The 25,772-nt window shown below is 39.2% G+C and overlaps 1 protein-coding gene and 1 non-coding gene across 4 annotated transcripts; both read right to left on the minus strand.

Annotated features, from left to right (window-relative positions):
- Positions 1 to 432: 432 nt before the first annotated feature.
- On the minus strand, positions 433 to 24,577 carry LOC113015995 (voltage-dependent L-type calcium channel subunit beta-4-like). Of its 3 annotated transcripts, XM_026158431.1 has the most exons (14): positions 24,326 to 24,577; positions 22,743 to 22,826; positions 12,125 to 12,295; positions 11,846 to 11,968; positions 11,619 to 11,746; positions 8,686 to 8,762; positions 8,188 to 8,207; positions 6,258 to 6,338; positions 5,253 to 5,311; positions 4,920 to 5,029; positions 4,662 to 4,813; positions 3,660 to 3,755; positions 3,162 to 3,347; positions 433 to 2,107 (listed from the first exon to the last, which is right to left on the minus strand). In XM_026158431.1, the coding sequence occupies exons 1-14, from the start codon at positions 24,386 to 24,388 to the stop codon at positions 1,844 to 1,846; spliced, it is 1,614 nt and encodes a 537-aa protein (XP_026014216.1). In that variant the 5' UTR covers positions 24,389 to 24,577; the 3' UTR covers positions 433 to 1,843. The 3 variants fall into 3 exon arrangements, with proteins under 3 accessions (XP_026014216.1, XP_026014217.1, XP_026014218.1); XM_026158432.1 differs by lacking the exon at positions 8,686 to 8,762 and having other exon boundaries at positions 8,188 to 8,206; XM_026158433.1 differs by lacking the exons at positions 22,743 to 22,826; positions 24,326 to 24,577 and adding an exon at positions 17,294 to 17,765.
- On the minus strand, positions 10,100 to 10,205 carry LOC113017059 (U6 spliceosomal RNA). The gene has a single exon (XR_003271388.1). It is a non-coding gene; the product is annotated as a U6 spliceosomal RNA (small nuclear RNA).
- Positions 24,578 to 25,772: the final 1,195 nt, after the last annotated feature.

The following is a 25,772-nucleotide window of genomic DNA, read 5'->3' on the forward strand; positions in this document are numbered from 1 at the left end:
TCGAAATAGTAAGATGATTAAGTCAGAATCACAAGATAATACTATCTCTTAAAAGAATGGGATATGTACAGCAAATTCTGTTAACAAAACTTAAGATCATCATTAGCAAACACAGCAGCTCTCATGCTCCATACAAAGCACCATGTGGGCAAACTGCCCTTTTTTTGTGAGGGTTCAGCCTGTGTCAGTTGTTTCAGTGCACTTTCTAATATATAACATATTTCTGGTCTAACAGAAACTTATCAGTGAGATGGCTTCACTTTTATACCATGCAGGCCACTTTAACATTTTCTAAATTATCAAAATATTTGCTTGTGTCATTTCAGTGTACTGAATGAGCGATTACCCTCAAGGATCCAGAGATATCATTCGTCTGCAGTTTGGGACATTTTCTTTTCTTTTTTTTCTATTTTTGGAGAAACGTGCCTCATACTTGTACAAACACCAACTTGATTACAGTGGGCTTTTTTTTTTTTTTACCTTTGGAGGGAACATGCTCTGCAGTCAGGAAAACATGCCAGCTACACAGGGAACGAACATGGTGCAACCAATCCTGCCGTGTAACATTTATATCATTTCAACCCCTTAAAGCCAACAAAAGGAACTTTGACAGAGTTTAACCAGTGACTTGACTTAATGCTAACCGACATCCATATGTGTGTTTTACCTCTACGTAACTGTGATTTTACTGCTAACAAATGCAAAATAATTTGTAGCTTCAGCAGCAGATGGAACATCAAACAAGCAAACAAACAGAAGAAAAACAAGACGCTGGCAGGGGCAAAAATGTCAAGAAAGAACATCCCAGCCAGCTAAAGAGGCTCCTCCTGCATTGGTTTTAATGCCAGTCCATATTTCAACAGTATCAACTGCATCTCAAGTAGAATTTTGCTATTGTAATCCACTACAATATCACACAGTCTCGGCTATTGCCTTGTCTAACTCTCTAAGTGCTAGCTGTTTAGAACAGCAGCAGTATTGCCTTCCTCTACAGTGTAACAGAGGTCTGATCCCCAGCACCATCAGAGTCTGTTCTGCTTATGACGGTCAGGGTCTTCACCCAAATAAAATCCTGAAGCTATGCTACACAAAAGCTGGCCTTGCTCAAAGTGACTTTCAAATAGCAAAATAGTTTGGGAATGTGAAGCACCAGTTTTCAAAACTAGCAGCCAGATATCATCTGCATAACCAACCCACAAACCCACCACCGAGCGCCTATCCACAACGAGGTGAAAATTGGACCTCCATATCTACACCTCATCATGGGAGAATCCAGAGTAAAATATCAGTGAAGTGGATGCGGAGCTTGATCAACTACAAGCATGCAATAAGCTAAATGAAGAGAGGATTTATACATGGCCCAGGATAGGGGGCAGCAGCCTTTCAGCAGTTTGTGTGCAGAGGGCTTCCATCTGACCTGGTGTGACGCTTCAGGCACTCAGAAGCCCATACAGTACATCATCACCATCTGACTACTATCCATAATTAGACTGCTGACACCGGCAACAAGCACTGTGTTGCACATCTGCTGAGCATTATGTTAGTAAAATCCCAAAAAGGTCCCAGAAACTTAAAGAAATTTTACAAGTTTTGTTAATGTTGGCCTGAACCTCCTCACTACTCACACTGTTGACTGATGGGGGTTTGCCCTGACAGCTTGATTAAAACGAAAATACCTGAATGTGATTCTTTTTTACTTTGAAAGAGGAAAAATAGCCAAGTAGATCAAAAAGAAAGGGGGGGGGGAAAAAAGGTACAATTTGGGACCATCTTGGCTCTATTGCAGCGTTTATTTTGGGTGGAATTTTGGGCCGCGTGGGCCACTGTGGCAAGAGGAGTGTTTTCAGAGCCGGTGCCGGGAGTCATGGCTATAGCTGCCCGGTGAACTGCGATTGCGATGTGGCTTGTATGCATCCTGATAGGGATCCTGGTAGTCCTGGTAGGCGTCCTGCTGCTCTCGGCTATGCTGGGAGCCAGAGGACATGCGGTTGCGTCCCTTATGTGCCCGCTCGTTGTGGTAGTTTTCATCTGATGTCATCAGGTTGCGACGTTCATTTGGGGTCGAGTGGTCTCCTGTGTGGTTACTCTGTCGCATTCTTTGGCTCTGCTAATCACACGAACATACCAAGGACATAGATAAGGCTCAGGAGGGAATGGAAGAGACCTAATAACACAGTATCCACACAAATGCACACACGTGTTTGCTTTCAATTTCTAATGGGGAGTTATCAGTGGGTGTAGATTTCACTGCCTGCAGCAAATAGGATTATGACTTGCTTAGCATGGACATCGTGAAAATCTGTTCAAAAAGAGGAGGAGCCAGAGATAGAATTTAGGTCGAATCAAACATGCACTGTCGGATTTGCGCAGTTAGGCAAACAGATGACAGTAATAACATGCAAACACATGGCAAAGCAAAAATGTTTGACCAAATGTATTAATGTAACGACACACTTGTGTAGGTTTAACTTTCTCTGATATGTGGGACTGTGCTGAGTTGCTGATGACGCAGGGAGAAGAAGAAAGATCACAGCGACAATGACAGTAAGTATAATGTAAAAATACTTTTGCAAGTTTTGATAAACATGCTTATCCTTGTCCCTTACTGTCCACACTGAGTCAACATACATGGATTAAATGTGTACATGACTTTTGCATTGACGCAGAGTCGTCTGTATTTTTTTTTGAGCGTGACAGAAATTTAGGCTCTGGCACCACTGAAAATATTTAACATTTCATGGTTCTTCACTGAAGACACACGAAGAACAGCTCACTCCATATCAGCAAGGTTATCAGAGGGAAGCATCAATGGTTTCTTTGTTGACACATTAAATCAGGGATCTTTCTTTAAGCTGATAATAAAACAGCTGGATTACGCAGGATGCTACAGTGCCAACACTCTGGTGTAGATTTAATGGACAAACTGTTATTTCCCAGAGAACAAAATGCCACAACTCCAACTGTTGTGACTAGACAACAATTTATTTCAAAAAACAAATGCTACAAATTTGGAAGGTATAACTCTTTTGAAATAACATGAATGAAGAGGAGAATGAATAAAAATGATTTGCAATAGGCTGGGTTTACACTTTTTACTTTTATTATCTGAACCACACCCATCAAGGTCAAAGAAAATCATTTTGGTACAGGTGGATGTGTACCTGCAGTCCAGAGATGCTGGTGGGGTAGGGTGTGAGTGTGGTGGGGCCCAGGTTGCGTCCCAGCAGGGGGTTCAGGGGCGTCGCCATCGAGGTGTGGGTCGCTTTCCAGTATGCCTCGAGATACTCGGCGAGATGCTCACAGGCGTCCTCCAGCTGGTTTTCATCCAGGATGATGTCAAACATTTCCTGTTAGCAGCAGAGGACACGTGAAATACATTATGTCCACTCTTACACTGTATGTGAGGCTCAGCTATGAATGTACATTAGCACAAGGACTAATGATAATAAACATCATATCAACGGCTTCAATAAATACAAGTGCTTCCAGTTTTTGCTCTCCAAGACATAAAAATCTCCCTGACTCTCGTTTGACCTTAAGATGCATTTGTTTGGGAGTGCAGAAACAAAGTTTATGGGCATCTTTTTAAATACAGAAACTGTAAAAGTATGAGAACAACGGGCCACACAAGCCAGCACAGGAGGAGAAAGTTGGCTTACCGGTGGACACTGGGCTAGTTTGTCTGCTGCCACGAGCTGGACGTTCAGGTGTTTGCTCTGGGACTTCCCTCTGGACTTGACTAGCCTCTGCAGAACCTGGATGAAAGAGCAGAAACGCACACAAAGAAACCAAAAGTATCTCAGTTTTGGGTGAACTGTCTGCTCATATCATCTGCACCTTCTTCTGAGAATTTGGGATTTTTAATAATGTTTACATCTACAAATAAATATTATATCCAATGGGGTTAAACTGCCTCAAAATATTTATTTATGATCACCATTAAGCCAGAACGTTTATGACCAAAATGTGATGAAAACAAGTAACAATTATTGGTTGAAATAAATAAACAGTCCAAACATGTTGGAGGACTCATGACCTCAGTAATGCAGTGATGCTATACGCCTAATATTGCTGCTTCTTCCTGGTTTGTCTGTACACTGGTCAGTTTTACTGGTCAACAGTAGAAAAGCATGCTAGGAAGATGTCTTGTAAAACACGTGCAAACAGTAAACAGCAGATTCTCAGTCTGATTAAACTTAATCCTAAAGACAGACAGTTGATCAAAGTGGTTACTGTTGTAGTCCCAGTGCTGAGGGATGAGGTGAAGAAGACATACTCTCCCATGCAAAAGTGCCAAAGTGCAGATTTATATCCCCCCAACACACACACGTGTGTTCATCAGAGGCTTTAAAAGTACAGGACTTCATGCTAGTTTTGAGGTAACACTGTGCTTGTGATGAGCTGTAACACCCGTGGATAAACAACATGAGTCTAACAGAGAGACCATTACCTTTGTTCTCGATGTTTGTCTCCAACTGAATGACTCTGTTGGACAGTCACTGTGAAGATCACATATGCTTAATTTCCTGTTTTATCCAGCTTTGACTTGATAACCTTGTAACCCATGGCCTGATTGATAATAAACCCATCAGAGAGAGTAAAAATGTTTCTTAGTGCGACAAAAATCTCCCTCTTTGAAGGTCTGCCTATGATCCGAGTACCTTTGGTGAGGAGACTTTAACATGGACGATGATGGGGGCCAGGGAGGTCTTGAGAAGCTGGGCAGGGTGGTTGATGGTGTCGGCATCCAGAACCACCAGCTGCAGGGAGCGGGCCAACTCGAAGATCCTTTCAATCTCACTTTGCACCTCAGCTAAGGGGACAAAGACAGACATTAGACATTTGCATGATTCTCACTACTTACAATTAAACTTCACAGTTTCAGACTATAGCTCAGTCAACATATACGTGAAGCTCACCTAAACTGGAGCGAGTGTTGGATCTTTCTATGATGGCCCTCTTACTGGGGTTGTTAAGAACAGACCTTTTGGCCAGCGATATATCTGCTGTGACTCGTGTGATAGTTATCCTGTAATAAAGAAGACATAATTTTTTTAACCAGGGCACTGACTCGATTTTGAAGACTGCACAGAGAAGAAAAAGGACCAATAAGAATTACTCTCCATATTTTTTTCTTCTTGCAAGTAACTTTATATTTTACTTACCATTTATTGGGAGTGAATAAAGACTATGTTAGAATTAAAATAGTTCTATAGTTCTTCCTAAGAAGTGTGCATTTAATTTGTCTTTACCTGCCATCAAATCTGTGCTTGAGGAAGTCAAATAGTGCTTTCTGCATCATGTCTGTTACCTGCGAAGCAAAAATGAAAAATTGGTCAGGGACTTAATCTCGGAATATGGCTTTGTGTGCTTTGTGATCCTCAGTATGAATAAGCCACCATCCATCAGGCAAATTCAGGACAACAAGACAGATGGCACTTTACTGCTGCTAAAAAAACATAATGATGTCGGATGCCCCATCTGAGCGAGCAATATGGAAATGACATCATCAGCTTAGATAGTTACCATGTGACCAAATGCAGCATAAATCAATGAAATGTACTGTTGTTTATGTATAAAGTTTTTTCTTTTCATTTACCTATGATATTTGTTGTTATAATTGGTATTTTAAAACAGGAAACATGGTAAAAGGCATGCACCCTGCACCACTGTAATAACTGAACATAATTTGTCTGTACAAATATACTTTAGAACATAAAAACCATTGTTGAATAACAACCTTTCCACAAGTCAGCATTCAGACACTCCTAGCTTTTAGGTTTTACTTTGAAAGGTTTTGATTGGCTCTCACAGCTCACAGTTGAGAACAGTCTAGACTTCCCAGCACTAAACGGACACAGCTAGCTACAAGCTGGTGATCATTGAGGAGTATTCGCAGTCCCATACCTGGCACTGCATGTACCTCAAAGCAGTTCTAGTATTCTGCTTTTCTACAAGCCACGATTATCAGCAGTATTGGAAGCAACAAGAAAAAATCTGCCAATTACTCAACATATTCTTATCTGAACTCTTCGTCTCCTTGCTAGTCTGGCTGCAATCTGGATGTTACGTGGGCGATGACACGTTCATAATTAACAGTGCCAACAGAAGGCTATTTTGGGGAACTCAGTGAAAAATGTACAGGAGTCATCTCATTTCTTGTCCTATTTGTAATTAAATTGAGATTATTCATGTTTGTTTGTTTTTAATGTGAGAACGTCCGATTGTTCATTCGGCTGTAGAGGCAGGCAGCTTACCTCGTAGCCCTTGAGTGAGGGTCCCACCAGAACTACAGGCCTCATGGAGGGAACCACATCATACGGGGGGATGTGCTCCGTCTGTTAACACAAAGAAGCAGCGGTACACTCAGGCTGACAAAAATAAAACCACAAGAGACAACAGACTGACGAAAAAGCAAAGCAGACAGCTGCGATAAACCTTTTTCATAGCAGACGCCGTGGCTCCGCCACAGCAGGAGAAGCACAGGTGTGATAATGATGGCTGCATTAAGGGCAGGACCTGCTTTTGCTGATGCTGGTTCACTATCATGAGTCACTGCAACACTAAATAAAGCTAAGCAGTCATTATTATACCTATGCTTTCATTACAGTGACGAGGCAAAACGTCTGCCTAGAAACGGGTTTCTGGACTGCAGAGTCAGCTCAACACACAACCACACGTAGTAAATGGGAAGCTGGTTTACTGCCATGTCAGGGCATGTAGCAAATGGTAAGTTAATTTGTCACAATTGAAGCAAAAAGAAAAAAAAATAAGAATATTAAGAATACTTTTAGATTGTCCCAACTTTACAAAAAAAATCTAACACATTATCTCAAATAAACGTTAATTTAACATGTTAGCTTACAAAATGTGGTTAATGCACCGGTGTTTATCATTTGCTACATAAACGACCACTGTACACAGATTTTGCCCAAACACTCACAATACTACAGTTGAACCCAATTTCACAATAAAGGTACCACCACGACACAGTACAACTCAAAACAGCAAACACTTGGTATCATTTAGTTATGTAAGCCAACACATTTCATGTGTAGATAGTTCACACAGTTAAAAGCCGCATTTTATTAAACAAAAACTGTGTATTACAAGGTAATAACAATATCAGATCGGGGTATATTTTGTGGTGAATAAAAACATTGAAGTTTAGGACAAAGTAAATATTAATAATACTTTTGGTGACATGGCATAGTCTTTTAACATCACTGCTTAACTTTCTCTGGAATCAAACCAAGGTCTTTCAACTGCACAACTTAAAATTATGTAAATGGCTGAGACTGATTCACATTAAGCATTCAGGGGTGGTTGAATTTCCAAATAGCATATGCACTTGCCTACAAAATTCAGATATTAATTCAATTTATAATGATCTATTGCACTGTCTCTCTCTAAGTATATCAGCTGACAGTAAACAATGTTCATAATGAGAAATGTTTCAGGTAAGTTTTTTTGGATCCCAACTTTTATATAATTTACAAGATTAGATTAGATTAGATTAGATTCAATTAGATTAGATTCAATTAGATTAGATTAGATTACTTGGTTTTGAACTCCTTGGCCTTTGGTTTGATTGGGTTTTTTGGCACTCAGTCAACATATTTCTGCAAAAATGGCCTGATGCATAAATTCTCATGCTTGTTATATATGTACTGATCTATGTCATATTCCCTTACAAACTGAAAAATGTGAATATAATAAACTTAGACATAAGATGTTACTGGCTTTTTTTTGGGGGGGGGGGGGTTAGTATAGCCAGGTCAACCATTTTCCCCCGTTTTCCTCTCCTTTATGCAACAGTAAGACTAGGTAACCACATGTGGCTTCATATTTAACCCCTGGAGGGTCCTAGAAAAATGCATACACTATCGGACCTAGAGCCGCAAATCGACCACGCCCAAAAAAGTGCTATAAAAAATTTATATATATTAATCCACACAGCAGAGATAGTTTTTTTTTTATTGTAAAGTACCTATCATAATGTATTATGTTGCGCAGTGATGGCATTATGGCGTCACAGGAATCATTATAACTTGTTGTTGGATATTTCAGTAGATCTGAAGTATTGTACGCTGTTACTGTAACTTCCTCTAAATGCTACCCGTTCCTGTCACAACAACAAGAATTGAGTGAATAGTATATGAGTGTGTTTTACCGTCACCAACTTACCACTTTCTGTTTCTGCTTTCCTGTAGGAGGAAAGAGAAGACAGCGACAGTGATGTCAGTAGCTGCTGCCACAGGAGGAGTCACCAGAATATTTCAGAAACACTCCAACATGCTTCACATATGCAACTTTCCATTATAAGCCATAACAAATGAAACCTACCAAGGATAACTATAATATGAAAAATAGAAAAAAAAAAGCAGTTCTATTGTCCTAAGGTTATATTCACAAAGTCACATGAGTGCAGTTCAGAGGGGGGGTCATAGTCTTGTCGTTGGGTTCACACTGTGGTAAGCCCCAGTCTCAGAGCGCCTGCAGTCCTCAACTGGAGGAAGAGGAGGATCATGGGAAAATGTACCAACAACTCTGAACTTATGCTCTACGCAGAGACATGGGAAGGTTTTAGAGTCTTATTTTCTCTATGTTGTTGTGGCCGAGAAGCTTGGCTCTAAGCTGGCAGCTGGCTATTAAAAGCCCTCTCCCCCTGTCCGATGTTCTCACCTGCTGAGGATATGAGTGGTCGGATAGAGGCAGAAACCTCATCCTCCACACTGGAAGAAGAGTTCCCTCCAGACTTACTGGAAAAGACAATGGGAAAAAGAAAGACAGAAAAAAAACCCACAGTATTAATTCAGAAAAGGACTGAAACCTAAAAAAAAAAAAAAAAAATCTATAGTATGCTAAGACTGAAATAAAAACTAAAACTAATAATAATGAACATTTAATTAATTTAATATTGGTCAGCTAAACCACCTTAAACATCAGAACACCGTAACACAAGTCTCTGCATTTTCCCATATTTTTTAATTTTTCTAATAGTTTCTACTGTAAGTATTTTCATTTTCTCTTTGTGTTCCTTCCTGTGTCTTCCTGATTGTCTGTTTGGCTTTACTCTTTGTGTTTAGCATAGTTAATTCCAGTTTTATTTTGAAATTTATGTGACTGCGTTTATACTTCCTGCTTTTGTTCTTTTCCTGCCCTTATTACTCTCTGATTGAGTTCATCTCTTGTTGCCCTTCTCCCTGGTATGCATTTAGTTCGCATATCTTTTTACCTACTTCTCCTGAGTCTCCTCTCGTGTCTGCTTGTTGCCCAAGTTGGAATTTCCCCCTTCTGTCATCACTTAAGTCCACTGCTGAATTTTTCCCCATAAAACTTCACATCTTCCTCAAATATTTACATCATCTTAAGTATGGCAAAACTAATCACAGCATTAACAATTATTAATTCAAGAATTTTTTCAAGTTACTTTCTTTCTTTTTTTAAATATACAGTGAATAATTTGAACAGAAACTGAGTGAAAGTTGCATCTTCTTTTAGAACTAAAATAATTTTCATGAAACTTGGGAATTCACCTTAGATGGCTTTTTGTTACAGATGTCCATTTTTAAAAGAGTATGAGGCCCATTGTTATTCAGCTATTATACACTCAGCAGACACTTTATTAGGTACACCTTTTCAAAGACTCTTTATTGTGTGTGATTTTAAATGTGACTGTTCATGTTCAAAGGGCCAGTAAGCATCTTCTTTCTTGGTGAAAATGCCAGAGGTCAGGGGAGAATGGCTAGACTGCTCAGAAATGATAAGGAACAACAGTAACTTAAACAACCACTCATTACAACCAAGGTCTGCAGAAGAGCATCTCTGAATGGACAACATGGCAAAATTTGAAGCAGGAGGACTATAGCACCCAAAGACCATACCAGACACTACTCCTGTCAGGTAAGAATAGGAAACTACGATTCATCAAAATTGGACAATAGAAGATTTGAAAAATGTTGCCTGCTCTGATGATTTCTGGTTTGGCATTTGGTTAGAACTTGGCGTTGTGGTTGTGTAATGGATTGGGGGATATTTTCCTGGCACAGTGTGTTTCCTTTTGTACCAAGTGATCATTATGTAAATGCCCCAGCCTGCCTAAGTATTGCTACTGACGAATTTGCGTGTCATCCTTGCGCAGGGGCCATGCTAATCTTCTCTGTATCGTATCCAATTTAGCGTACGCGCTTGCCGAAGCAAGCAATCTCTAACATAGTGGTCCTAATTTTCAGTTACACAGAGTAGTCCTGTTTAATGGGGGTTCGAATGTCTCTCCCTGTCTGTGAGGTTCGATGACAAAAAGCCACAGAAGCCACGCTGTTAAGTGAAGCTTCAGCATTCCAGTCGAGTAGGATTAGTATTAAACTCAGCAGCAAGGCTCGGGGAACTGCCTGTGAGTTATTGTACAAACTCTGGATGACAGAACATTCAAGACACATTATACACACACACAAGGAAACTCGAAGGCTGATAGGTGTGCTAATTACAGCTATTGAAACCGCTGGACTGGTACAGTCGACACGAGTGGAGAGGACGGAGTAAATGGGCATGAGACACGAAAGAGTCAAAGGAAACTTTAAGGAGTAAATAAAAAAAATAAAAATAAAAAAAAACACACAGTGAGACACCAACACAGTCAAACAGATGACAAGGCTTTTATGGAGAAGTTGCATGCTTTTATATAGGATGAATTTATTTTAACTTCTGTATTGGTTAAACAGCAGTCTCAGGGGCTGTGTCAAGAGTATTGCATCAAAATATTCAAAGGTGTGAAGCTGATAAAGGAATCAATTCAGGTTGTTAATATAAACTGGCATTTTGGATCGCAATCAATCGCCATTTCCATCGCTAAGACAAGTCAAAATTCCCACGGCACCCCTTCCCTTCCTACTCCCCCAACTAATTACAGGATTTTCTTGAGCAATTTGATTATCTCATTAGCTGAACAAAAGTTATGTTGATAAAATTGAAAACATGTCCACAGTAGTTCCATATAAAAGTTGAATTGCTTAAATGTCTTGTTGTGTCCCATTAACACAATCCTAAACACAAAGATAGCAAGTTCACTGTCAAGCAAAGAAAAACAACGAAACCTCACACAGGAAAGGTTAATTAAATTATTACCAAAATGTACTGTACTGTAAAACTCTCAGCTTAATTTGTCTTTTTTGTGTGTTTGTTTGGGCAATTCTACCTGTTTATAACCATGATTTGTCCAAAGGTGATCTAAAATTACTGACGACATCTATTTCCATGCTACCTCATTCTCATTCCTAGCAATATATGCATTTAAATAAAATGTCATCTAGCTAGATTCATGAGATTTTAAATACTTTGCTTTAAAAAAATGTGGCAAGTAGAACACGTAGAAGTAGTGCGCTCAGTGGAAGCTACAAAATCTACAAAATTCTGGTTTATCTGAATAATGTTTGCTTCTTACGATCAAAATGCCACAATTTTGGTGCAAAGTTGACTTTAAATGATCCTTGTCTTATTGTTACTCAACGCATTAGACGCCAGGTTTTTGTGCTTACGTTAACGTTTGTGTGATCAAGTAAGGTTTGATTTACGTGAGAAAAACAATGAGACGACGACTGTGGTTTTGTGCTACTTACCCTTGGACTCGTCCTCTCTTTTGCTCCTGCTGGAGTCGAATGTTTTCCAGCTTCAGAGGGCTGGGAATGAAGCCGATCTCGCAACCCTCTTTCACTAACCGACCGATCCACCAGTCATTGTTGAACTTCTGAAGATGCAAACATGAAAAGGGATCAGATCAAATTGAATTTTGTATCATCACATATATGCCGTAGTTATGATGTTTTAATACAAAGTACTCATTAACCTCTTTTATGTGCAGGAAGTCCTTGGCGTCAAAGGAGATGGCTGTGGCTGGCACTGGAACATCTTCATCCAGTGCGCCACAATAGCTGACGTTGGTCCTTACAGCAAATGCCACAGGTTTACTCTGAAGGACGGAAACACAAGCTCAGTGAGGATCAGAAAAGTATATTTAAAATGATTAAAAACTTCTTACTCTAACGGACTTGAAGACTTTTTATTGATCTGGGAAAAAATCCATAATAAAGATAAACTAGCATGAACATTGTCACAGCCTGTCTACCTTGGCTCTTTCCAGTTGAACGGCAGCCTGCTGTTCCCTCTCCTGTCGGCTCTGTCCCGGTCCTTGACTCTGGCTTGGGCTCTGGCTCTGGACCTGAGCCTGCACCTCCCGCTCCTCCTCGAGAGAGACATCTGAGTCTGATGGTCTGCTAGTGTATGAATCAGCTGATCCCTACGAAAAGAAATCACAGAGATGACTGAAACTATACAGACTGGATACATCTTTTGATAAGTGCACCAATCAGGCATAACATTATGGCCACTGATAGGTCACCTGTTAGTGGGATATATCAGGGAGCAAGTGAACATTTTGTTCTCAAAGTTGATGAGTTTGAGTCAGAAAAAAATATTCAAGCATGAGGATATGAGCAAATTTGACAAGGGACAAATTGTGATGGCTAAACAACTGAGTAGGAGCATCTTCAAAACTCCAGCTTTTGTGGGGTGTTCCCAGTCTGCAGTGGTCAGTATCTATCAAAAATGGACCAAGGAAGGAACAGTGGTGACCAAGAGTCACTGATGATTGGGTACAGAGGGCTGGCCCATGTGATCAGGCAGACAAGTTGCTGTAAATCAAACTGCGAAAAAATGTAATGCTGGTTCTGACAGAAAGGTGTCAGAATACACCCTGCATCGCAGTTTGTTGCATATGGAGCTGCATAGCTGTAGACCAGTCAGGATGCCCATGCTGACTCCTGTCCACTGCTCAAAGTACCAACAATGGGCACGCCTGTATCAGACCTGGACCATGGAGCACTGGAAGAAGGTAGACTGGTCTAGTGAGTCACATTTTCTTTTACATCATGTGGAGGACCAAGTCGCTTACCTGGGGAATATCTGGCACCAGGATGCACTATGGGAAGAAGGAACCAACTTACAGAACTTAAAGGATCTGTTGCTAACATCTTGGTGTCAGATACCACAGCACACCTGTTTTGTTGGCAAAAAGGAGACTAACACAATATTAGGCAGGTGGTCATAAAGTTATGCCTGATGGGTGTATGTTGGGAGTATGTTGTCTTTAAGCATGGCAAAATTATTCTAGAGCAAGAGTTGCTGCCCAACAAGAACAGGAAATAGCTTTAAATAGTGCTTTAAATTTGTTATCAAGTTATGGCTAATCCAAACTAATATTAGCACTCTGTTCCTGATAGGGTTATTAAAGAAAATGAAAACTACACTCAAGGCCTCTAACATAAAAAAAACATCTCTGCACAGCGAAACACTGTCCCAATATCAAGGACTTTAAAGAAAAAGTTAGAACAGTGTGGACAGATGCACCCAAATGACCTGAATTTTCTCTCTGAAAAGACAAAAAAAAAAAAGCACAAAGGCTCTGAGGTTCATTCAGTCACATGGTGATAGAGGACACGTTTCAAAACAAGGATGTGCTTTAGCTTTATCTGAAAGCATCTGAGCTGCTAAGCACCATAAAGATAAATTGTTTATGGGATCACTTGCTGAAGTTTTGGAATTCAATGCGCATCAGCTTACAATCACAGTGCCAAATACTGAGTGGTGGCTTGGCACACTGAATGCAGAACAGGTAAAATCAACGATATATATATATTTATATAAAAAAAAAAAAAAAAAAGAGTAGGCTGCAGGAGCATCTCAGACAAAGTGGATTTCTATTCTTGTGCTGTCAGCAGTTTGCATGTCTTCATACATTTAATTGATGAAGATGATTCTCTGTTCTCAGAGAGTGAGAGATGTCTTCTAGTTGTTTTTTATTCATCTGAAACAATCATCCCATAAAATCATGAAACTGTATTAGTCAAACTACAGTCTACATAGCTACAGAAAATACTTCAAACATAACCACAGACATTTATGCACATGGCAACATTTTGGTTTTTCTGGTAGAACACCTTTCCCTACAGAAAAAATAAAGCTACTATGGACTATTAAAACCAAAGAATATCAAAATAAGACAATGAAATATAAACTAATGAGTAACAATGAAAAAACACTAAACAGAGTGACCACTGGGGGAAAATTTTTGCATTAGTTTCCTTTTGCTTTTAAATTAGTGTGCAGGCCTTGCTGTAAGGTTTTCAATGAAAACGTCATGTGACCACAAAAAAAAGCTTGCTAAAACTGTTTTTAAAAAATTGTTAATTATTTTTAACAAACATGACTGTCTATTCTGCTCGCTTACTTGGTGCAGTTAAAACAGTAATACCTTGTTTGCTTTTATAAGACAAACATATGCAAGTATCTGCCCATGACTTGTTTTACAGACCAAACACACTGTGCAAACTGAAGACCTCTAATCAGCAGGGTTGGGTCAAAACTACCAAGTAACCACAGCACTAAAAGTGGGAATCCCCAAGCACCCCACGATATGATGTTACTCCAATACCAGCTCCAAATTATTTCCTTAAAGTTAAACTATGTTAATACTTGTTTTGTCTAATAAGATAAAGTTATCTCACTTCAGATTTTCTTTTGTTGTTTTGGGTCAAAAAAAATGCCAAATGCCAAACATAACAACACTGTGACGAAAACCTCGGTTAATAAGACAGACGGTCTGCAATTGATTGGGGTCAAGCTGGCGATTACATGTAATCTGTTTCTGATAATGCAGCAATTCACTGTCATAAACCTTTTTTTTTATTACATATTTGTTGCTATCTACATATACAGAAATTGACATTTAAGATATAAAACCAGGATACAACCAGCTGGTAACCAGCAGTAAAGTCCTCTTCTACCCTCCTTCTACTATATGTAAAACAAAATTCAATACAATCAGACAGCCATCTGTTATTATTTTAGATGTAAAGCAGTTGCTGTCATGTTTTTTACTCGAGTGACTGAGCCGTTGGCTTGCTCCAAATTAGAAGGTAGCTTTGTTCAGCTAAATGTGTTCACTGTTGGATGGGTTTTTTTTCAGTTGAACCAATCTAATTTCAGTTTGCTTGGCTAATGTTATCTCAGGACAATGGTGGATAAGAGATCTCTGGTTAATGGTATTGTCAGTGCATTTTAATGTATTTATTAAAATATCAATATGTGGTGTCTGTGCAACTACTGCAATACTATACTGTCCTGACTTTTTTCCCCCCTATACACCAACAGAGCAGATCTGAGTTAGAGAAGAAGAATCGGAGCGAGGCCACGCGACGTGACCCCTGAGATGTGTTGAAGAACAAATGCAAGGTAATGGTGGCAGTGCCAAGCTGAAAGCAGGTGTTGTAACAAAACTCGATGCAGACTCTATGCTCTCGGCAGCATTTGTAGTGCAAAATGCAAAGCTGGTCAGGGCAATACATCTAACCTGTCGGAAACACCTGGTTAAACACAAAATAATGATATCTCTAAAAGCTGATAAGTGGAGAATATTTGATAGGTTAAAAGCCAAATTTGCCAAAGGACCTGCAGCTAATGTTAGCATGTCAATCGCCAGCGCATAAGAAGTCGTCATCTTCTTCAAGTACTTAATTAGGTAGTTTGCTGACAGAGAAAAGGAGCTTTTGTCACTTTGTTGGATGATATTTGAACATTTTTATACCAGTTATGCTGAAATTTCTTATTAGCATGCTATTTGTGTACATTTAATTTACAAATTTTGGCACCTGCTTGCGTATCCCTTACATCTGATACAGGATATCGATGGTCCATTTTTTTGCAACCTGTCAGGATTTTTTCTTTCACTTACAGCCTCAAAAAAAAACGCCAGGCTTGCAGCAGTTCATCCAGCCACCCAGTAGGAATTCCTTCAGTGCAACATTTTTTGCTCAAACACGACTGGATCAAGTGCTTCCTTCTGCTGTTTTAATCTAAACAATCAGCCACTAATGATGATTCAATTAAGGAAGACCATTACTCCCAAGAAGATCAATCAATTTAGTCATCACAGCTAAGCACTTTCTGTTTTGTTTTGTTTTTTTGCTGTTTTTTTTACAAGCCAGCAGTGGCAAGGCCTGACTTCAGCACGCTGCTCATTTGAAATGTAAGCATCCCATCCCAGACTAACTGGGTGTTTTTGTAGGACTTCCAAGAACAAAAAGATTACAGAGGAACAAACACATCACTATGTTCCTGCTGGCTGTTTTTCAGCTGTATCAAACACATAGTCCATCTGTACAGTTTATTCACCCTCAGCCTGTGAGAGCTGTTACATGGTGTTATCTGTGGCTCTAAAGGGAGTTTTGTCAGGTCTGGGGGAAAATAACCCTGCTGATGTCATAATGATATAATTTGGGTTATCTCAGTTTTAACTTGGAGGCGAAGTGCTAATTTAGAACAGGAGGCCTGAGCTTCAGTTTCAGGGTATCAAGTCAGAAAGAAAGGAGCAAATAATGACAGAGTTGCATTATAAGGATGCAGTTCATTGGGCGCAATGTCTAAATGTTAGATTACAAGTCAGAACACATAAGTCTCTGCAGTTTTTAATCTTGACCATGTGTCTCATAATCTGGTTTTCACAAGTCCACCAATTTTATATAAAACGTCTTTTTCCCCCCGATGTGATTTTTGCATCACTGCTCAACTCAATCTCATGTATCTGTGCGGAAGATTTGAGGGTGCACTGTAGCACTTGAGCTATTATCCAATGGAGTAGCTTCAGCATGTGACTCATCAGCATCAGAATCCACTTCATGACATCACGATGCATGTTTCGCCAAGCCTCGTCAGAGCCCTTACAGCACACAGTGGCACGATCAGATTTAAAAAACAAAACAAAAAAAACACTCAGCTCGACAATTTCTGAGAAAGTCAAATGTGGGAATGAGGATCTATCAGAGTGGAGAAACGAGTGATTAGCATCTTTGAATCTTTGAATCTGGGCTTGGTTCACCTCATGAGTGTGATGAGCACTAAATGGCTCCTTCTGGATCCGATGGTTTCCTGACGTCCAATCTTACAGCTTTATAGGCAGATTGCCATCACATGCACAACTACACATGCAGATAAAGCAAAACACGCACAACAGTGTGAATGTCACACATCAGAAGCCATCTGCCAAACACCCACCCACACCCAACCCCCTCCTAGTCAAGCATAACCCACGATCACGCTACACTGTACCGTTGGCTTACCCATCGAAGGCCTCATATGTGTGTATATATATGTGTGTGTGTGCAGTGAGCTACTTCCATCAAAAAACACACAGCTGAGAGCACAAAAGCAGACTCACACACACACCCATCCAAACACTCACCGCCTCCGAGTCTTCAAATCCATGCAGGTACAAATTGTCATACATGGAGGTTTGATATTCCAGTGAGCGCCTCTAGAAGAACGAGGGGGTAAAAAACAAAAAGAGTGTAGGCGGACGAGGAAGGAGGGGGCCCCAGATTTTAAAAAAAAGGATGGATGTGGGGGGTGACAACAATCCCTTCTCTCCACAGCAGAGAAGAATGATTAAAAAAAAAAAATCTCCCCTCCCGTTGGATCACGCCTGGTCCTCCAGAGGCCCGTCGCTTGATGGATGCAGCTTCTCCCCGATCCCAGAGTGCTGCTGGCTGGCTCACGTTATAGGATGGAGAGGCTCTCCCTGGAGGTAGCCCAATCCTGGCATTTCATTTCATCAGGCTTCCTCGCACACACACACACATATACAACAGCGAGAGCAGCAGAGGCAGCAGCAGAGCAGTGGATCCTTCCTCAATATCCAAGCCTGATGACAGAGCCAATGTGCAAGAAGCTGATTGGCTGACTGGCTGTCCACTCATCTTGGATGAGCGCTCTCCTTGATTTTTTTTTTTTTTTTTTTGTTAGTGCGGGGCGGTAGCAGGGATCGGGGGAGGGGGATGGGGGATCAGCACCCTCCATTTCCTTGCTACCTCTCTTTCTCACTCTGCTTATTTATTCTCCAGAGAAAGACAAAACAGCTAAATAGCTAAAATAACAGGAGAATTATTAGAAACATGGATTTAAATTCATGGAAGTTCATTTTTCTTTTGAGAATTAATGTGGTTGTGACACATCTACACCACTAATAGCACTAAAAATAAAATAAAAGTCAGGTACTGAATGGTTTGGATTGAACCTGAGCCAATCTTTTGTTAAGAAATACTTAAAATAATTACTAAAGACATAGAAAGTACAATTTTTTAGGGTATCACAGTCCAAACACGCCTTATCTCCTTATCTCTTTAAATGTTAATGTAACTTTTATATTTATAAATCATTTCCTGGCATTAAGGCCTTAATGTGGTTTCAAAGTCCTCTCCACACAGTCAGCAGTTAATGCTTAAATAATATGTTATTACTAAAAAGAAACCATTTTCATGGCATCTGAATACAAACGCTTTTCATTTGAAATGGTGCAAAAACACAGGTGTTACTGATGAGACCTGCAGAGAATCGGTTCTATTTATGTACGCAGGCGTAGTTAATGTGATCAGTAAAACCTGTGCTAAGCCAAAAATAGGTGCTGCTGAAAAGGTCTGCTCCAACTAAACTGAAACAACTAATACTTAAAAATGAATATTTTGTGGGTGAATATTTGCTGATAATCTCTTTTATCAATGATACCGGATTATTTAGCTACTGGAAAATAAAAAAAAAATGGGTGGACACTAGGGCTGCTACGATTAGTTGACTAGTCACAATTATGTCAACTATCAAAATCGTCGACGACTAATTTAATAGTCGACACGTCGTTTGAAGCTTTGTAAGATCCCAAAAACGTGGCAATAAGTAGTAGGATTTAAGAGTGTAATAACGGACTGAAACAGAAGATGGCAGCACTGCATGTACAAGGATGTCAGCTGCCGTTAAACCCCGAAGAAGAAGAAGCAGTGTCCAGTATTGTAGCTGTGTCCAAATTCAGGAACGGCATCCTCCTTTGCCCGCATTTGTAGGCCGATTACGTTACAGCGACACAACGAAGACTCCGACAAATGCGCCCTTCATTTCCCCAGATTTGAAGGATGGGTCGGGTGTATACTTTGTGGCCCAACCTATCCCAGAATTCATAGCGCAGCCCTGCTCCGTTTCCAACAATGGCAGCAGCAATATTACTCTTATTATTCTTTCTGGGTCACAAAATAAACGTTAAACATATTTTCAGGCGAGAATGTAGCTGTGTAAACCTCAAATATCTGCTCAGTTTATCAAGACACCACATATTTTCAAACGCGCTCCGACATTTTCGGAGACGTCTGTTACCCACTAGCTCGATAGCTAGCCGGGGTTCAAGGCTCACTACAGCCCGTGAGAACACCGGACTCCCGGCAAATTGTTTTCAAACCCACCACCGTCTTTCGCTACTCAGGTTAAACATATATAAGTCACTTAGATAACTTAAAAATGTTATTGTTTGGCTTTTTTCAGTATTTTATTTGTTCCTGAGTAAATCGGTTTGGCTGAGATTAAAGTTATAGTTTTTTACACAGCTGAATAAACGTCAAGCAAACAACTGATCATCAGAAGTGTGAGATGCTGGAGAATATACTCCGGTGTCCTGTTATATTTTAGATAGCACGGAGTTTATTAAACTTCACTGAAACAATCTGCGAATTTCATTAAAATTTAATAAACTATCATCTTGTCTTTATTTTTAGTTAGCACATACCTGAAACACTTAAAGCTGTAAGCTAATGATAGTTATATAAGAGCAGATGCATGCTGGTGCAATAAGCTGTACGTTTTACGTTCAATGGATGCATGATCTGATTAGTCGTTTGTGGCAGCCCTAGTGGACACATGCTTTAGAAAACTCTTGGAAATTCTTTAAGTTAACCAATCAATTAAGAAAATACTTGAGCCAGACCAATATAATTGGCAGATATTAGCTATTTGACAATTGATGGTATCATCATTTTTAAATAAAAATGAAACCACAAATGACAATATTAAAAACGGAAAGAAAGAATGGAAAAACACCCTTCAACCATGTTATGAGTGCTGATATTACATAGGTTGTCTACCAGAGGGCACTCTGCAGCTTCCCATTTGGTACCACATGTTTGTATGTTCTGAGCAGTTGGGTAGAGCGTAAATGAGTCAAGAAATCACTACACAAAAATTAGGGAAATCTTGTCTAAAGGTAAAAAGAATATCAGCTTATTCGTTGGATGGTCAAATCCAAATGTGATGAGAAGGTGCTGTTTACCTTTTTTTTTTTAAATAAAATCACATGAACAGTTCCAAATTCAAAGAAATTCAGTTTTAAGTCACAAAACAGAGAAATAAGCAAATTCAATTGGCTAACCATTTCAGTTTCACATTTGGTCTAAACAAATTGAAAAATATACTATAACTTGTCAGCACAATAATCTAATAATAATCAGTTTCACACTATTTTTTGGCTCATGCCATACAATGGTTTGCTTCTGCGCCTACCTAAAGGCTCAAATTAAATTAATGTTTAGCTCGCTTGAGCCAAGACGACAAAAGATGGCCTTTGGTCAACAAGAAAAGTACATTTAGCTCTTAGCATTTAGCCCCTAGATTTAGCTCTTTGAACACAGACTAACAAATATAAATTGTTTATAATTTTCAGCAATGGCTAAAATCTTAATGATAACTAAACGAAATAGCTGTGTACTTTAGTACTGATCATTTTTACCATAATCAAGCACATTTAACATACCCTGTACCCAGATGCTGCTCTCAACTTAACATAAAATTCATTTTTCCAATATTAATATACCAGTGAACCAACAAAATGTGCACTGGGGTTTAAATGCACTACATTACTGGCAACTAGAAGCTTGATGAGTGTATTTTAAGCAGACCGCCTTACTCACAACCATATGACTCATATACATTAAATAAACTTTCTTCAACATAAAAAATAGTACAGAATAACTATTACTAACACTAGAAACGGCACATTTATAAAAAAAAATTACACCACTGAGTATAGCATGCTGGGTAACACCATGAATAAGAGTCTGCTGAGAGCTGTGACAGGCTCTGTGCCACTTAAAGCAACAGGAAAGGCAGATAGAGGATGAAGAAAAGAGAGCAGAGATGCTCCAAAAATAACTTTTGATAAAAACAGACGAGCTGTGTCTGCTTTATGCACTTTTTTCCATTTTAAATATTGAAGCTGGTTTGTTCGGTGAAGAAGAGGCAACATCTTACTCAAGACTAACACGTATTTTTCCTCAATGCAGAATAATTTCTGCCCCAAATTTTGGAAATATAAGTCTAAATGTAAGTCCACTTTTAAAAGCCAACTTAGCTATGGGAACATTAATTAAACATTAACACTAATGAGCCATATGCTGAGTAAAAACAGTGGGAGCAAAAACTACCATTACATTTAACCTAAAAGCAGAACAGCCAGCCTGCTGAGGCCCGACTCCACAGCCCTGTGCCAACAACACAATATTTTCTAATAGAGACTAAGAATGCTACACTATTTGGTTATTTTGGTTGTTATATTTGATCTATTTTTTCTTTTTTTATGTATAAATGACAGAGGAATGGGCCATTGTAATCCTATATAAATCCCTGCTTATGCAAAAAATAGATTAATAATAACAACAACTACAATAATAATAATAATTTCGCTCTGTTGCCTATAACGCCAATAATTTTAAAGATATCATTAGACAAAATTTTCAACACACCAACCAACACTACACAATAATAAAACAGTAAAATCTACTGCCCCTTATGTTTCCAGTAAAGCACCAGAACTGATTGATTGTTTTAAGGAATAACTAAATGACACCATATTCAGATATGCTGTAAATGTTCATATTTTGCATTTTATGCAGTATTAGACACTGCCTGATGCAGGGTTTATGCCACAGCTGCTCTAAATTAACACTTTTGGTAATTGGCAGCATCATTTTTATGCTTCTGTAATGGTTGATCCAAGCTCTTGAATAGAAATTAGAAATTAGATGCTAAAATCTGATTATTATTGTTATTTATAAATTTTCAAATGTACTGCTTAACAAAAAAACAGAAAAAAATTGTAAAGCACATTGATATTTTTTGATTAAGATGTAAAATTATAGTTATTTATTTGCAATTCATTTTAGTGCTTGATTGTTATGCTTTGTTAATTTCTGTATTCTCAGAGTAGTCCAGAGTGCCAGCTCGGATTTGGGTATGAAAATGTGAATTCAATTTGGTATTTGCCTAATAAATAATGATATAATTGTTAGTTTGAACACATTTTTGACTCTTAAAATACTGGTGTTGTCTTGTTTTTATATCAGATGACCTAATAATATTGTTAAGTACTTTATATTGAAAGAAAAGATGTTGTATAACTGCATCTAAATACAGTATGTAATTGGTGCACTGCCACCTTCTACTACCTGCACTTTACCACCCCCTGCAGTCAAGAGCAGTGTATGTCGTAAATGTGTGATCATCAATCAGAAACTCAGCAGAGTAAAAATCATGAATAGCTGGGGTTGTTTTTTTGTTTTTTTTGAGGTATGAAGATCCTGTTCAGTAAAAAACACCATGTATGATGTAGCCCATTTACAACACAGGGTAAGCAAATATCTTAACAAGGATTTAATTTAGGGAAAAATTTGATACATGGAGCAATTAATGCTATGCTAAACTATATGTGTTTTTTTTGTTGTTGTTGTTTCTATCCAATTTCCATTATTTGGTATAAATGCACAGAAATATCCACGTCAAACCACAATTTTACAACCATTCAGAGCATCTGTTCCCTGCAGTACCTGTCTGAGGATGAAGCTGGTGGAGGTGGTGCTGCCGTCAGACCTCTTGAGGCGACTCCTCCTGGAATAAGTCCCTCGGTTCACCTGACGGAAAAAAATGAACTCTTAACCAGCAGCTACAGTGTCAACTCTTACGTTTTCTTGTGCACATCCATTATATTTGGATCGCTTGCTGAAATGCCACATGAGACTAATACATGATGCAAAGTGACATTCGGGCACATGTGCTTCACACAGCAGCTGATGCTCTTTCCAAGATTAGATAAGGTCAACCTTACAAGCCATCTGACATGCAACACAAGCTAACTTCTATTATACGTTTCTGCATTATACGCTGCACTTGCCAACTTACTTTTCTCCTTACCTCACTCGTGACTTTCTTTCTTTCTCTCCTCCAAAAAATCCAAATATACCAACAGAGTTCATCTCCAGGGAGGTAAATTAATTATCTGCCAGTGATTTGCCCCATTTCTGTTCAAATCTCCAGAGTTAATGACAATGTCACCATTAAAAAGTCAGAGCCTACTTCCCTGAATTTATAAAACAGGGCCATTAATCTGGGTCACCATCCCTCTTCTGCCTCTCACTTTCAAGCTAAGAGCCCAAAGCCAAGAACTGACCCGCTATTATTACACACAGTAAAGATCGATCAAACTGGAGAAAAATAAATTATCAGCTATCTAGCAGGGGGCTGATATCGGGGGACTGATGCACTTCCTTCCCTTTATATCTACCACAGCTATTAAAATAGATGCACTGTTAGAAAGCTTAGGCCAGTCTTGTGTTCTTTATAGATGCAAGGCAAGTAAGGCATTTCTGTGAGCTGAAACTGCAAAAAGCTGTATGAAAAGCATGACTTTTAAACATCAAGTGGAATGCACCTTAAACTGAAGCCACTGAAATGCTGACACACTGGTATGACTATGTCTTTTCTATCTGTTCTGTAATGCTTTGATTCATAAATAAACAAGGAAGAAAGTCATTAAGTAGAAAAGCATGGGCAAGGAAGAAAGCATGTGTAAAGGCTCAAAATAATTACGTTGAGGTGAATCAGTAAGTCAATAAAACCATTATGAAAGCGAGATCTCCAAATAATGTAGTTTATTAAGTAGAACTAAAGTCCACTCAAAAAATAAAACTTTTATTAAGTAAAACATCACTGATCTGTTATTCCCCAACACACAGTTCACTTATTGTTCTTAATATCTAAACTATACTGTCACCTAGAGAGTATAAAGGTGGAAAGATGTGCATTGCAAAACACAAAGTTAAAATAAAAATAAAGAGTTGACCATCTATGCTTTGTTTTGTGTCAACAGTCTCATAAATATTTAAATACTAAAACAGTACAGTTAGGTATTTTAAAGCCTATATTCATAATGTATTACAGCGGGGGGGGTTGTTTTTCTTTTTAAAACAAAGCTACCTTTTGCTGTCACCATAACGCTTGTAGTGGACTGAGCTATAGAATTATTCTGGTTACATTTTTATTTTAATTAAATTTAAAAGACTTTTTCTTCACTTTTAAATTAAAATGTAGCCTCCGCAACTGTAACTAGCAGCCTTGAAGACACCTGACCTACCTGAAAGATGGGCGCTTGGATGCCCTCGCCAATCTTGTTTCGTATGTAGATGTGCCGGGACATTTCGGCCAGGACATCGGTCCAGAGGGCTGGCTGCTCCGGTCCAGCCCAGCGGAGGGGCGGCGGGTTCCGGGCTGCGTGCTCCAGTTTCACGCCACACAGGAGAACATGAGCGCTCGTCACGAGACAGGTGTTCCCGCTGCTTGCTCCTGCCGCGCGCGCCGGGAGCTAAATCAGACACACTGCAGCTACTCGAGCCACTCAAAACCAGATGCGCCCTGATGATGGACGGAACTATTTTAGAAGCAGAGGAGGGGGTGGTGGTGGTGGTGGTGGGGGGTGTTACCATTTAAAACGCCTCAGGTGACTATTTTAAACATAACAGGGAGCTAATTTAAGCTCAAAGCCCTAACAGCCCCTGACACATTTATTCGGCAGTTTATTTAAAAAAAACCCCACTGCTGTTGCTGAAGTGTGATAATGAAGAATACATATAACCTCCTATTTTGTCTTGTTTTATCTTGTTTTCACGTGTATTCATGTGTGTTCAAAATAGTAAACAAAATTTAAAACAATTTAAAAACCACTGAGAGTAAATGAGCTTCATATGCACTGCTATTTTAGAGGCTACACCTCTACAAAAACAGAAAGATTTCTTCTTCTCGGCACACTTCAAACGTTAAGTCTTGTGAACCTTTAAAATAAAAAAGTAAAAAAAAATTTCTCTGACACTTAAACTGAGGGACCTTTATATATATATATTGTGTTCCCGTGTGTGTGTGTGGGGGGGGGGGATACTCAAGGTTGATGAAGCTATTGTTATGTCTAATTTAGGTGCACCCCTGTCATAAAATTAATAACCCCAATAATAATTCTACATATAACAGTGTCTTTCTTTTCTGTTGTCTGTCATGATTACCTTTAGCTTTGGATCTAGCTCTTGGCTGTTTCAGCTTCTGCAGTTCTCATTATACTAAACGGTTGCCAAGAGATTCTTTTTATTTCCCTCCAGTGATGAGTTCGTTTGTTGTCTCATCAGCTCTTCCAACAAGCGTTTGGCTTATTAAAATCATTTTTATGTAACAAGAAAACAGGTAAGTTTCCATTTCTTTGTTTCATTTCTGCATCACCAAACTGATACCTGCCTGTACTGTAAGCAGGCATCAGTGATATGTGGCATGTATGCTTATAGGGGGCGATTTACCCTCCCCAAATATAGACTCGCAGACAGTACACCTATGCAGAAACGTGGACTAGCCTTCAGGAAAAATCTGAACAAATAAATCAGGTTAGTAGGGGTTTTTATTCAGTCCCAAGAAAGACTTGGGATTGTGAGAACTTAGAAAGGAACTGTGTATGTTATCGACATATTAATGTTGAGCTAATACCAACTATTCATATTCTCTGCAAACCCCACTTTCATGTTGTTTCACGTTTTGCTCAGCAG

This window comes from Astatotilapia calliptera, chromosome 23, assembly GCF_900246225.1.
Source record: "Astatotilapia calliptera chromosome 23, fAstCal1.2, whole genome shotgun sequence".
NCBI lineage: Eukaryota > Metazoa > Chordata > Actinopteri > Cichliformes > Cichlidae > Astatotilapia > Astatotilapia calliptera.